This window comes from Vipera ursinii (assembly GCF_947247035.1).
Source record: "Vipera ursinii genome assembly, chromosome: 1".
NCBI classification, from domain to species: domain Eukaryota; kingdom Metazoa; phylum Chordata; class Lepidosauria; order Squamata; family Viperidae; genus Vipera; species Vipera ursinii.
The window spans coordinates 168,060,602-168,075,349 of NC_139512.1; the positions used below are offsets into that span (position 1 = coordinate 168,060,602).

Here is a 14,748-nt window from a genome sequence, read left to right on the forward strand (position 1 = left end):
ATTGGGAAATATTGAATGAATAACCAAAGAAAAAGAATCTTACCTAGTAAAGTGATCATAGGAAAGGACAAAAAGTTGATCCAGACAGAAGTAATTGAAGCAGAATGAACAGGAGAGAAAGATGTTAGGAAAAGAAAATTCAAGTTGAATAAGCAATGATTCAAGTTACACAATGATTCAAGTCCATTACATGGTACTACTTATGCAATATTTTACAATAATATTGTTCCAGTTTACCGGCAAAATTGGCTTAAGGGCAGAACTTGGGGATGAAACCTATTCTTAAACTGGGAACTACCTGTATAGAAGTTGATTTTAATTCTCCGTAATTTCCTGTGCATTGTCTAATAAAAGAATAAAGCATCTGTTTATAATCAGAGTTTCTGCCTTTTTAAATACAGTTTAGATCATCCTTTTAAAATAACATAAAATTGCAAATAAATCTAGTTTCTACTATTTACTACTGATGTTCATGATAATATAATGCTAAGGTTTACACTTGGCTCAAAGGATCTGTCTGAAATTTAATATATTGGATATATATATATATATATATATATATATATATATATATATATATATATATATATATATATATATATATATATATATATATACATATACACATATATATATATACTTATATATATATACATACATATATATATATATATATATACACACATTACATACATACATACATACATATATATATATATATATATATATATACATTACATACATACATACATACATATATATACATTACATACATACATACATACATATATATATATATATATATATATATATATATATATATATATATATATATATATATATGAATCTAAGTGGATTAGAGGAAGCTTATTTAAAATGTTGTCAGCCCATGGGATATGAAGATTAATTTTAATAGTCTGGGCCATTTTTCAGAAACTTGTTTTTCTATAGGAAGGAAAAAGACATGGAAGAGTAACAGATTGGACCATACACATAGCTTTCGTCAGTCTAACATTATCACTGAGAAAAAATGTAGCAAATTTATTATTTAGAATGATTTGTGCATGTATGCATGAACTGAGAAATACGTGCACATACACAAAATAGAGTTGTGCTTATTCTATTATATAATGGCTTGTTTCATGTGGAACAAGCAAAACAATGCTTATCCATTATGTAGAAAGAAAATCAGTTTTCCATGGTAGCTTTATTAGATTGCCTACCCAAAGTTACTCAGTTTCTCTGAAGGGTTTAGAAGCTGCTATAAAAATTGAAGCTTTTTTTTTTAAAGAAAAAAATTGTCACAATTTACATTGTAAATGTTTATTTATTTTTATTTTTATTACATTTATATCCCGCCCTTCTCCGAAGACTCAGGGCGGCTTACAAGCTTAGCAGTAGAGGAAGCTTATTAACTAACATGCTGCCAAATGAATCTGTGTCTTTTCACAAGACTCAAGTGCATATGGAAGGCAGTCGCTTAATCATTCCAGTGAAGAGTTTTGATACATTGGTGGATATACACTTGTAAATACGTCATTCTCATACTATGTCCAGGCAATAGAAAAACTGATGATTGATGGAACCAACTCAAGAAAAGTCTTTGAAAACTGTACCTCAGATGCAAACCCAGTTAATGCTTTCAAATCATGTTTGAAACCTACAAGTTGTTCTTATGCCCTACAGTTTAATGCCAGTTTAAGGCAGAACAAGGCTGGAGGAATGTGGAGTATAATGTAACGTGTAACCAATGTATCAGAGAAACTTTTGTCTAAACTTCTATAATTTTTTTACATCTATGTTACAGATACATGGTACATCAAATGACTTCACTCTATATTATGGAGTCCTGGGAACATAAATTTTGGGGTGGTAACCCTTCCATAGTACTAAAATATTAATGATTCAAAACTGAATTTCTAAATGGTAACCAAAACTAGCTAGAGATCTTATGTATACATAGCACAGTGCATGTAAGGAAATAATTTAAGGAAATAATACATTCTAAACGAACTAGGAAACACTACATGTAGTCCTCGCTTTACAGCCACAATTTGGACCAGAATCTTGGTCTTTGAGCAAAGCAGTCATTAAGTGAAATATCATGTGACTGTCCATGTGACTGTTTCGTTCCAACAACCACAATCCCGGCACTCATATGAGTTATTTAGCAGGTGGAGTCCTAGGTAAGGAGTATGAGGTTCCTTGGGATGGGAGAGGCTCTGAGAAGCTCTATTCGGGAGCTGAAAATCCTGCCTGCTGAAATCCAAATAGGATTTTTATTCTATGAGCAAAGAGAGACTCATGTGTGGTCTGCACCAGGCTTCCTTCACCCCCCCCCCTTCTGATGGACCTTTACCTCTTTGGGCTGACTCTCTGCTTGAATTTTGGTTTCTCTTGTCTCAGGGGGCTAGCCAAAAGAGCTGCCTGCTGATTGTTCCCCTCCATGCACGGAAAGGTACTTCTTCAGCGGGGTGCAGAAATGGAATCCATTTCTTCAGCCATCAAAGGAGTTCACCTCCCCTCTATGCACAGAAAGGAACTCCTTTGGCAGGGGACAGAAACAGCCAAAATCTTTGGGATTTCAGCTCCTTTTGTACACCCCGCAAAAGATTCATCACCCCTCAGGAGGCAGCTCTTTCACCCAAAGACAAAAGGTTTTCTAGGCAGTTGGTAGCAACTTGCAACTGTCCCTTTTAGTCCCCCCCATTTCCCAGCTTCTGTGTAAGGTGGCAGAGAATATCAGAGATTGAAATCCTATGATGGTGGGATGCTTGGTAACCTGCACCTGCAAGCAGGTTGTCAAGCTCCCAGATCACGATCATGGGATCAGAGAATGATAAGGCAACATTTTGCAACCGTCAGAAGTTTTACTAAAGCACCCTTTCCAAGGCTATCATAAGTCCAGACTGTTATTAAACGTATAGTCATAAATCGAGGACTACCTGTATTATATCACAAAAGTATTCAGAAACTTTGTTCCTCTTCTTAGTATGTACAGATACTTCTGTCTCTTGCAGAAAAGCCACGTTCCTATTGTTGCCTGCAGTAGTAAATAATGGAATGTTATGTTTATACTAGCCACAAAAATACTACTCCGGAAACACATTGGTACCCAAAGGACTGTAGAGTTTTCTCCAAGGTGGATTTATCCAGCCTGCTTAAAGTACACGGCATAAAGTACTGGATTGTAAACTGTCTTTCTATGAATAAAAGTTTTGTTATTGTTTTATTGGGTTGTTGTACATTTTATTTAATGAATAAATAAAATAAAAGATCTTCCCATCGAGTAAGGGAAAAGTGGGGTTTTTTCCCCCTTCCTCCTCCCTTGCAAAAGAATTGTTCATTATCTGAACAACATGAATGGTCACAAAGAAGTCAGAGGACAGAAGAGGACTTTATCAAAATCCATCAGTCCAATGTCTTTCACCAGAAGCAGCCTTCCCTGTAATCACAAAGTTCCCAGAAATGGAAAGGAAAGCACCACTGGATAAAATCTAGAGCTCTCTATAGCAATATGTGGGTCCCACAAAGGAAAATCCTGAAGACGCTTAATTTCTAATCAAAATATCGTATATCTTCATGCCCACAGGGTAACTGGGATGTTGTATGCATCTTATGTATTCCATTATTATACAGGTATTATAGATCCTGTAAGTCTTATCCTATTATGGAATTTATAACTGTTTTATAAAGCATTTTGAAACATAATTTAGGGAATTTCCTATTTTGTGCTTTAGATTTCTGTGGGCTTTGATTTTCTGCTACACATTTCTTTCTTGCTTTGGGTTTATCATTATTCAAGATGTTTGAGAATAAGGGGGAAAATATATGCCAAATGTAATAATTAATCATAATCAGAGAGAGAGAGAGATTGCGAAAAAATGTTATTTAGCTGAACCTAAATATGCCCTTAGGTTTTATATAGTAATGTGATCTTGGAATGGGTTAGGATGCTGAGCTTGTCAATCAGAAGATCGGCAGTTTGGTGGGTCAAATCCTGACTGCCACATAGCAGAGTGAGCGCCTGTTACTCGTCCCAGCTTCTGCCAACCTAGCAGTTCAAAAGCACGTAAAAATGCAAGTAGAAAAATAGGGACCACTACGCTGGGAAGGTAACAGCGTTCCGTGTGCCTTTGGCGTCTAGTCATGCCGGCCACATGACCACGGAGACGTCCTCGGACAAGCGCTGGCTCTTTGGCTTTGAAACAGAGATGAGCACTGGCCCCTAGAGTTGGAAACGACTAGCACACATGTGCGGGGGAACCTTTACCTTTACCTTTAATCTAGGAATATTAAGCATAAATAAATGGAATCATATTTGTATTGACATTATTATGTAAGTTTCCAGCAACCATTCAGAATTGGTGGGAGTTGGGTGACATATCAATTAATATATTATGATTGATTTGCCAGGCCGTTTGATGTTTAGACTGAATTTGACATTTTTATCCACTTACGGAGTCCTTCCCATGGACCTGAGATAGGCAGATGTTGTTTGAAGGTGTAAAACATATTGTTGCTGCTCCAAGTAAAGCTGTCTTTTGCAAATGACTGATGGAGATTTCGTCAGTGCCAGCATTTAGAATAATTATCCTATCAGACTGGCAAAATATTAATGGTACTATTACAGGATATGGAATTAATAAAAGAAGATATCTCTGGATTTCAGTCTTCATCCTGATTTATAATCTGCTGCCCCAGTAAAGAGCATCTCTCTGTCTTAACTCAAAGTATGCTTATACTCTTTTTTGCAACTTTTTTATTTTCAAAACTCATTTCATTCAAGAAACCCAGGACAGGTTCAAAAGATGAAATGCTTTAATTGTTGTTGGTGCAAAGAGGGCATGTTTCATAAATGTTGGGCTAAAGGTAAAGGTAAAGGTTCCCCCGCACATGCATGCTAGTCGTTTCCGACTCTAGGGGCCGGTGCTCATCTCCGTTTCAAAGCCGAAGAGCCAGCGCTTGTCCGAGGACGTCTCCGTGGTCATGTGGCCGGCATGACTAGACGCCAAAGGCGCACGGAACGCTGTTATCTTCCCACCGGAGTGGTCCCTATTTTTCTACTTGCATTTTTACGTGCTTTCGAACTGCTAGGTTGGCAGAAGCTGGGACGAGTAACAGGCGCTCACTCGACAAGCTCAGTGTGCTAACCCACTGAGCCACCGCGTCCCTCTAATGTTGGGCTACAAATGCTCAAATTATTCAGTCTCAGCCTTTTGTTTCCAAAGTTCCTTTATTGGATAATGCAGCCTTTTCCTTTCTGCATGCAAACTCAGTACTGTTTGTTCATTTAGTGTTGTTAAATATTACCCTTAATACAGGAAGGACAGGAAGGCCTGGAGGAATGTTGTCCATAGGGTCGCGATGGGTCGGACACAACTTCGCAGCTAACAACAACAACAACAATTTATTTTCCTTATTATAGGCAAGCAGTGTTACACCAAAGTCTCCTTCCACCGACATCTTTGATATGGTTCCATTTTCTCCCATCTCCCCAAAGCCATCTACACCTACTCGCAATGGCACCCAGCCTCCACCAGTTCCCAGTAGATCTACAGACATCAGTAAGTTCTGGAATGCCTTGACATAACCTAGAGCAATATATGCCTACTGTGTAGTCATTGCCCAAACCAACAAGCTAGCTAAAGGAGAATTGCTTGCTAGAACGTCTTACTAATGTTGCATCCTGGATATGCATTTCAGGGAAAAACAAGACAACGAAAATTAAATCGGTCCCAGGATCAAAGAGAGTGCTCTAAAACACGGGTCCCCCCCCAGTCAGTGGACTGACACTGGTCTGCGGCATGCTAGAAACTGGGACGCACAAACAAGCAAAGCCTCATATGCAGGTTGCAAACAGCACACAAAACCACACAAACACACACACACACACACACAAACACACACACACACACACACGTCTACAGAAAAACCTCTCTCCTCAGAACCAGTCCCTGGTGCCCAAAAGGTTGAGGACTACTGCTCTAAAATTACAAGCTGAGAATTGCTTTTCATCGTTTGCCCTTTCAGAATATAGCATAGTGCTCAGTGCAAAGTTGAGTTATCGGGGGGGGGGGCATTTTGCCAGTTCTTTGAGTATGTGATTTTCTATATGCTCATCCCATCATTTTCTGTTGACTATGTTTTACTCTTTCTAGAGAGAGACCTTTTTGGAGCAGAACCTTTTGATCCATTCAGCTGTGGAGCAGGAGATTTCCCTCCAGACATCCAATCTAAGCTAGATGAGATGCAGGTAATTCTAACTGTTTACAATTGCATAAATATCAGATGTGAATACTGGAGGAAATCTGGTAGATTTAAGGCAGAAAAAAACTTATCCAACCCCAACCCCTCCCCCATCTATCTGTTATACCTACATATATTTTATACACTTTTTATAAAAGAGGGAATAAAAACACAATGAAATGTTCCTTACACATTTTAGTGCTAAATTTACTTATCTGTTAAATGCAAGGAATGATTCTATACATATTTATATTACCTACATATATTTTATAGTGCTTTTATAATAGAAGGTATATAATAAAAGCATGATAAAATATTCCATATATATATATTCCAGTGCTAAATTTAATTATCTGTTAAATGTATTTTATTCTTCTGTGCATTTTATTGATATTGCTAGCAATAATTCTATTATTTCTTCTTTGTGCTTTCATGGATATGCAGCGTCAGCGATGGTTGGTATATTATTTTCTCCATATGTTTCAATTCGTTTCTACTAAATTATATCATGTTATACATTTTGTTATAATGATGGCATCTGTAATATGTGAGTTGGTATCTGAGTTCCTCCCTGAATCCTGTTAAATGTTTCTCTTAGTATATAACATTTTGAGTAAAATTTTGGGTTAAATCGCCAAAAGTAAAACTGGGAAATGTCTTGCTCACTCCTTTTTTCTAATATTAACTTTTTCTTTGACTGAATAAATAATTAGCCTCTTGAGACCTAATTTGAAAACCTACCTGTGTAAAGGACTACTGTGTATGTGTACATCTCAGCTACAATGTAGGTTTTTTACTTACCTATATAATATGATTTTCAGGAAGCATATAGTACCTTTTCCAGTCCCTGAATAAGCTGATATCCAAATATAACTGTACATCTTTGTAGGATGACGTGAGAAATTATATCCCTTACTTTTTCTCTTCCACTGTGAAAAGAATATTTCTATGCTCTTCAGCTCTTTAGTATTTCAATTGTAAAAGAATTGGACGGTCTTTCAAAATAATAGTACCTTTCCTTCATGTACATTAAAAAAAACATTGATGTAAATGAATTGTTCCCGAAGCATGTTCATTGAATGATCTTGTATCTTGAAAATTACTTTGCAAAAAAACTCGTTGGCTAATTCTAGTGCAGGACACTTTGACATAGTAGAGCATTGAATTTCTTTTCAATTGGTTCTGCCCACCCAGTACATTCCAACATAGTGGGTGCACTCCTGGTCCCGTCTATTAAACTTGGTCACCTTATGGGATGGAAGAAGTGGGCCAGTATCTCCTGTCCTATGTTCCAGAAATCTGGGAAAAACTGGCTTTAAACCTAAACCTGGAGTTGATGGATTATTGTTTGTCTAAGGCCTCTGATAGATTTTTGTTGGTTGTAAGATTATTTCAGTATGGGCTTCCATTTGTTTGCATGTATTTATCTGTTTTATGGTGTTTGTTTTTTCTAGTTTTGTATGCTACCCATGTTAAAATAGATGTGATATTTTTTTTCCCTTCAAGTTCATAAGGAGGTCTGAAAAAAGCGGAGCAGATTAATTGAACATTAGAGAGGTGTTTTGCTCTACAACCACTTGTCTTACAAGCATTTTCAAAGAATACATATCTCAACCAATAGTTGTAAAATGGGGACATATCCATGATCTCACTTGAATACAGGTGATTAGAAAAGAAAGGAACTGGCAATGGGGATAGTTTTCATGCAAGTAAAATATTCTAAATACAGTTAGTCCCCAAGTTACAAGCGTTCACTTAACGCTCGTTCGAAGTTACATGATAAGCGCCCCCTAGTGCTTACGAGCAAGGCCCAAAATTATGAATGTTGCTGCACCATGGCAGTCATTTGGCCTTATGAGCAACTGCAGTGGCACTGCAACATGCACCCTTGTTATTCCCTCCCCACCACCTGCCCAGGTTCTCTCTAGGCACCAGGCCTTCAATACTCACCCTGCAAAGACTGAAATCTTTCGCTTTCTTGGCTGCTTCAGGCCTTCAGTGCGTTCGCAAAGAATAGAGGCCAAAAGAAAATGCAAGATCATGCAAGATCAGTGGGGCAAGATCTCATGGTACTTTAGGCTTCTGTTCTCTGCAACACAGAATGGAACTGAAGCTGGGGGACGCTTCCACGTGTGTCCGGAGGCTGGATCGGTGCTCCGGAGGCCTTTTCCAGGCCACTGCCCCCCAGATCTGAGGCTGGGGGAATACTTCTGTGGCCCTCTGGCAGCCCGTTTCCAGGAGGCAGCGGCCTGGAAAAGGAATCCGGCACTCAGATTGCACTGCAGGAGGGTTGCAGAAGCATCCCCCGGCCTCAGATCTGGGTGGCAGTGGCCTGGAAAAGTCCTCCAGCACCTGGATCGGGCCACAGGAGAAGCAGAAGCATCCCCCAGCCTCAGATCCAGGCAGCAGCGGTCTGGAAAAAGCCTCCAGTACCCGGATTGGGTCACAGGAGGATCCCCCAGCCTCAGATCCGGGCGGTAGCAGGAACCGCAGCACAGAGGAGATGGGTCTTTTCAAGGTGAGTCCAACGTGGCAGGAAGGGAGGGGGAAGCATGAGGTATCTTAGTGGGTCTCAGAAGCCTTGGGGTCCTGTTCCATCAATAGGCTCTCCATGGCCTTCCCCACTCTGAGATACCTCATGTTCACTTAACGAGCTGCATGGATCTTAATGAGCAAGGGAGTGATCTCATTCGACATACGAGATTCACTCCCACAAGTTTTCAAGTTACGAGTGGAATGGGCAGGTTCCATTACACTTGTAACTCAAGGACTACCTGTAACAGATGGCTGGACAGCCCTTCAACTCATCAATAGAGAAGGGGTAAAATGAAGTGATGCAGCTCTGAAAATTTGCTTCATTCAAAGTTTTGCACTGTGTTTCACATGCATACATGTATTGTATTAATTGAGACTTCTGCCATTTTTGTCTCTTATGTCAATAGATGCCAATAATAATAATAATAATAATAATAATAATAATAATAATAATAATAATAATAATAATAATAATAATAAAGTTGGAAGGGACCTTGGAGGTCATCTAGTCCAACCCCCTACTCAGGCAGGAAACCCTATACCATTTCAGGCAAATGGCTGCCCAGTCTCTTCTTAAAAACTTCCAGTGTTGGAGCATTCACAGCTTCTGGAGGCAGGTTATTCCACTGATTAATTGTTCTAACTGTCAGGAAGTCTCTCCTTAGTTCTAGGTTGCTTCTCTCCTTGATTAGTTTCCATCTGTTGCTTCTTGTCCTGCCTTTGGGCGCTTTGGAGAATAGCTTGAGTTGAGCTGTAAGAAATACACTATTTTCCCCCCAATATATCCTTGTCCAGAATAGTCCAGAATCTTCTTTGGATAGATAGATTACTTAGAGCTAGTTAATCCAAAAGGACTTTTCTTTCTATTGTAAATAGTGTCTACTGTATAACACACAGGATACATGACAGCATTTCCCATGTGCCTCTGCCTCTTAGTTTGGATCAGTAGGAATGGAAAAATACATTGCAAGTTACATGGTTCCTCATTCCCCACTACATTAATAATTAACCCCATTGTTAATTGTAAAGACATTTGGAAAGTTGTCATCCAACCCATCCCCGGTTGCAGGAATGGTGCATTAGAAAATGATTAGCAACAAAGAGCAAAATAACAAAGACTGTTGGCTACTATAGCAGGCCACATAAAATTTCTGCCTTGTAGTTGAAGATCTACACATCTTGATGCAATATAATAGTCAGATGGTCTCTTGTGAGAATGGATCCCAATTTCTTAAAAGCTTTGGAGCAATCTAGTCTGGCTTGAAAGCAAATATAATCATCATGAAGTCAAAATGTACCTGGGGAAGGGGAGATCTCCTTTCTCTCCAAATGTGTTGTGTAAAGTATGAGACATAGGCAACCATCTACCCAATAACCAGGAGAAACATATATGTAAGTCAGAACGGTGCAAATGTTTTTAGGTCTGAAATTACATGAGATTATGTTTTTTAAGGCTGAGATATGGTGTCTTACTTATTCTTTGTTCTTACTCTGTTCCAGGAGGGGTTCAAAATGGGACTGACTCTGGAAGGCACAGTGTTTTGCCTTGATCCTCTAGACAGCAAGTGCTGATTGTCAGGAATAGACATTTAAAAATATACTATCTTTCTTTATTTCTTTTTACAAAAATTTAAAATGTATTACAAATATTATTGATGTGCCAAAAATGTTTCTCAACATGTTATATCTTCTGTGAGATTTGCTCCTTCAAAACTCCAGATAAGTTGCAGTATTATTCCTGTAAAATGAAAATTTACTCATGTACAGAAAGCTAAAATGAAATCATGCTGCTGTTTGTTTTTCGTCTTCCATATTTTGCAAGTCATTCTTTGCATCTTTTGGCGACTCACTTGTATAGCATGGGAACCCATCATAAACCTGTGAGAAGTCTTTTTAAAGTCTTTTCTTGCACACCACTTTCAGACAGCAAACAAGCATTTGGAACTCTGATGGAAAAGAACAACTTTTAAAATAAAATCCCTACGATTGCTTTCTTAATTACACACAAATACTGTTGCCAATATCAAATAACATTGCAGGCCACCCAGATTTGCCTGGCAGTGAGATGGGCGGCAAACAAATTCAATAAATAATAAAAAAATGTGAATGTTTACACACTCCTGTAAACAATTACAGTAAGACTGAGAACCATAGTTCCAATCTATATAATCTGCACCTATATATATCATAGCTTCCTAATAAGTTGTTATTAAGGGCCGCAAATCAAGGTAGGTTTGTAATGAACTGCTGTGCCCCCAATTCATGTTAATTTTGTGAGTGCACAGCATTTCTGACTTAGAAGTAAATGTTAAATGCAACCTCTATGCTTCTCAGATGCATTGTATTTAACATGCATCTACTAAATGAAATAGATTGTTATTTTTACAATTGCGATATCTAATCTCTAACTATGCCAAATATTAATATACCAATTATTTTCTATTATTTTGTAATTTAAAAAGCAGTCCCTAACGACGTATGATTAGATTTTTCACATTCCAGAGGGTACTTGGAAATTTATACACATCTGAATTTTTCAGTAACAGTCATATAATAATTAGCTATTTTGAACACACACACAAACACATCCATGTGTACATAGAAACATTCCCAATGTTCCACACTATTTTTAGAATTGAGCCCCAACATAGGTATTTCTCAGCCTAGTTATTTGAAAATCCTATTGTGAAGGATAATTAAAGGTGTGCATGCTAAGGGCACTGCTTGTGGTGCATGTTAAATTGCTGTGTAAATGGCAACTTCTCACTTTTAATTGCAAAGATTCCATTACAATAGTGATGGCATTCAAAAACCTAAACCACACATATTTTGGAACGTGATCTGAGGCCATTGATGCAGTTGTACTGTTTGGATATAAGAGATTTGGTCCTTTCAGCTGCCTTGGGTTGTCACTTGATAATTCTGTGCAAACCACTTGGAATATCAGGGTGACTAATGGATAAACAATTTCATTTTGCATTCTAACACAAAAATTACAAATGAATATCACGTGAGAAATAGGGATAAAAGAATGTAAGGTAGGTTTTTGATGAAGGCAGATTATAGGTTTATCATTTGTAAGGGATCTCTGCAAGGGAACTCGCTACTGAGATAATGTACTACTTTGTCTCTGCATAGCAATAAATGAAATTTTGGTTGTGCATTTCTTTGTATTCATAAATTAAGTTGTTTGTTCATTTTTGGGGGTTTTTTTCCAATTTTTTACCAAACGTTTGTTCAACATGTACAAAAAAAAAATTACCTTTCTGGGAAAGTTTTTCTCTCCTGTTAGGGGCCTTTCACTGTAAAGACGATGGGGGGGAATGCTTTTTATATGTAAAGAAAGATAAAGAGAAGTGCTCAGGAGAAATGGGAAAGAAACATAAGAGATTATTTTGCTCACTTTATTTTTCGGGAGAAAACACCCTAATGGTCTGGTACTTGGTTTGCAAAAATAATAGTTTTTGATGTTGTATTGCAAGGTTTACATGCATATTCACAACATAAAAAGAAAGCATTTATGCAACGGTATTTACCTTTTAAAGCTTTGTTCCAATCTCACAAAATACTTATAAGCAGATGCCTAGGTAACCTGGAATTCTTTACATGCTTAAAAATTAGACAGCTGCCTAGCTGTATAGCCTTACTGAGTACTTTCCTATACTCTGATTTGCGTTAAGCCTTCCTTTATTATTTGGTTCTTCTTTAGTATTTGCATGTATATCTATATCTATGCTCTGAATCCAAAGAGGATGGGATGCATTTATACAGTGCTTCTGATTTCCCACTTCGCTTCTGGCTACAGATCATCCCATCATGTTGAATTCCATTCCAGAAGGCTCCATTGTTTTATGGGGTGTTGGGCAGGATGAGAAGAAACAGAGCCATTGGGAATAACAGCAAATAGAAAAATGGACTCTTTGGATATTGGCCCATGTGCCTGTCAATATAGATATATATGAGATCACTAATGAGTGGAGTAGGCTCTGTATCATAGACACATCAATAGTTTTGTTCATCAAATAGTATTTTGCAGTTTGTACAACAAGGATGTTTAGTAGCCATATGAATGGCTTTTTTAAACAAATAGAATTTGTATTTTTATCATAAAGAAAGCTTTATGTAATAGGCATATATTTAGGGGCCATTTACAAGGGATGTAGGAGAACATTCAGAAAATATTTGCACCTTTTAAGAAAGCTTTTGTTTTACTGATTTGTATGGAAATTGGTTTGCAAATTGCTAAATGCAATTTAACTGATTCAAAATCGGTCCAAGAACATCCAAATTAATTCAGCAAGAAATTACATTTTTAATGAAAACAGTTTAGTGCTTTAGTTGAAATTTGTATTTCTATGTAATCCCAACTGTCTGTTTTATTTTGCTTCAAATAAATGGTTTAATTAAACTTGTATCCTTGAATGGAATCTTTATTTAATATAAAGACTCAGGGGGAGGGGGGAGGGACAGGCAGAGGGGGAGTGGCATGTAGAGACCCAGCATAAAGCCAGAGGTTAAGCTACTGGAGATTAACCTTAAGCATGGCAGCAATCTGGTTAATCTTCAGTCAGTCACTCTCTGTCAGCCCAGATAAGTATCAGGCTCTTTGACAAGATGGCTGAAAAACAAAACTCCCTCATCATATGTGTTGATAGCTTGGCTTTGAGGCCAAAGCAAACACCATGTAAAACAAGGGGACACTCCATGCAGAACAAATTCTAAGAAAAAACAACAACTCCAAGTGGTAATATCATTGGGATATTTAAAACAATATGCATAAACAATGTAATCATGAAAGTGCATTAAAAATAAAGTGAAGTGCATTATTTATGCATGTGTGCTTATTTGTAAGTTCTTTGGGGCTATGCATAAATCATAGTAAGAATATATGTGGAGATTTATGTAAATTCTGCCTTTACACTCTAATCAAAGTAAATCTGCAAGAATAATCAAGTCCTAGTTGAAACACCTATGAATGATGAACTACAGAACTTTGTCTGCAGGATACATAATAGTGATTTGACTAGTAGGGAATCAATGTTATTTGTGGTTTCCAGGGGTTTTTTGGGAGCAGGGAGTGTTGCCTCCTCAGCAGTATATTTTTGCATAATTGAAATAATTTAATGTATTTCACCTTGCATATTTCAAATTATTAGTTTCTTTTACTGCAAAAAGTGGTGTGTTTTTTTTACTTAATTCCTCTGGAATGTAAAAAAGACTGGAGATGTTCATTCGTATACTCTAATATGCCCAAATGATTCTGCCAGGATTATTTTTTCTGCTCTAGCAGACATGAAGAAGGCACTATAATCTTCAGACATCTTTAGTCAGGGCACAATCCCACACCAAGAATAGCTACAACTCTGCATTTGGAATTAGGGCAGAAGCATCTCCCAAGCAGTGTAGGAAATGACCAGGCTGAGCCAAGGGAGGGGCCAAAAGCATCATCAGTCATGATTCCTTTCATGCCCACAAGAGGTCAAAGTCCAGCCCAACTTGAATTCCTTCTATTTTTAACTCCCGCTAATTTCCTTTCACTGTTAGTAGTTCAGATTCTTGTAGAGACCTTAAGCTTACAATAAATCTTTATATATATTTGAAATGCCTGGATCTCCTGGTGCTTCACAAACAGCAACTTTTCAAATTCAACAATGGAGGCCATCAACACCTGCCCTGGAAACCAGCCTTTCAGATGGCTTTAACCTCCGCCAGACAGAGAAGACCTCCACCAAGACAAGATGGTGCTATGGTCAGATTCTTGCTTTATGCCCAAGATAGTTGAATATTTTATCACACGCAAGATGCTATATTTTGAAATTTTATGTCCAAATCCAGAAATTAATTTGGTACTAATTGGATATATACAAGGCACTAAGCATCTTCTTCATCTGCATCCTAGAGGAATATCAGTCGAATGGCCTATTTCAGGGGAGTAGTATAAGTACATACAAACTTCTAGTGGAA

General features: G+C 37.6%; 1 protein-coding gene across 1 annotated transcript in view; it reads left to right on the forward strand.

The window, feature by feature from the left end:
* The window catches only part of GULP1 (GULP PTB domain containing engulfment adaptor 1), a 149,172-nt gene extending 135,985 nt beyond the window's left edge, over positions 1–13,187 (forward strand). The window contains exons 10-12 of the mRNA XM_083350525.1: positions 5,429–5,567; positions 6,162–6,256; positions 10,285–13,187. Coding sequence (XP_083206651.1) covers positions 5,429–5,567; positions 6,162–6,256; positions 10,285–10,356 — 306 coding nt within the window. The 3' untranslated portion in view covers positions 10,357–13,187. The remainder of the gene's footprint in view (positions 1–5,428; positions 5,568–6,161; positions 6,257–10,284) is intronic.
* The last annotated feature ends 1,561 nt before the right edge of the window (positions 13,188–14,748 follow it).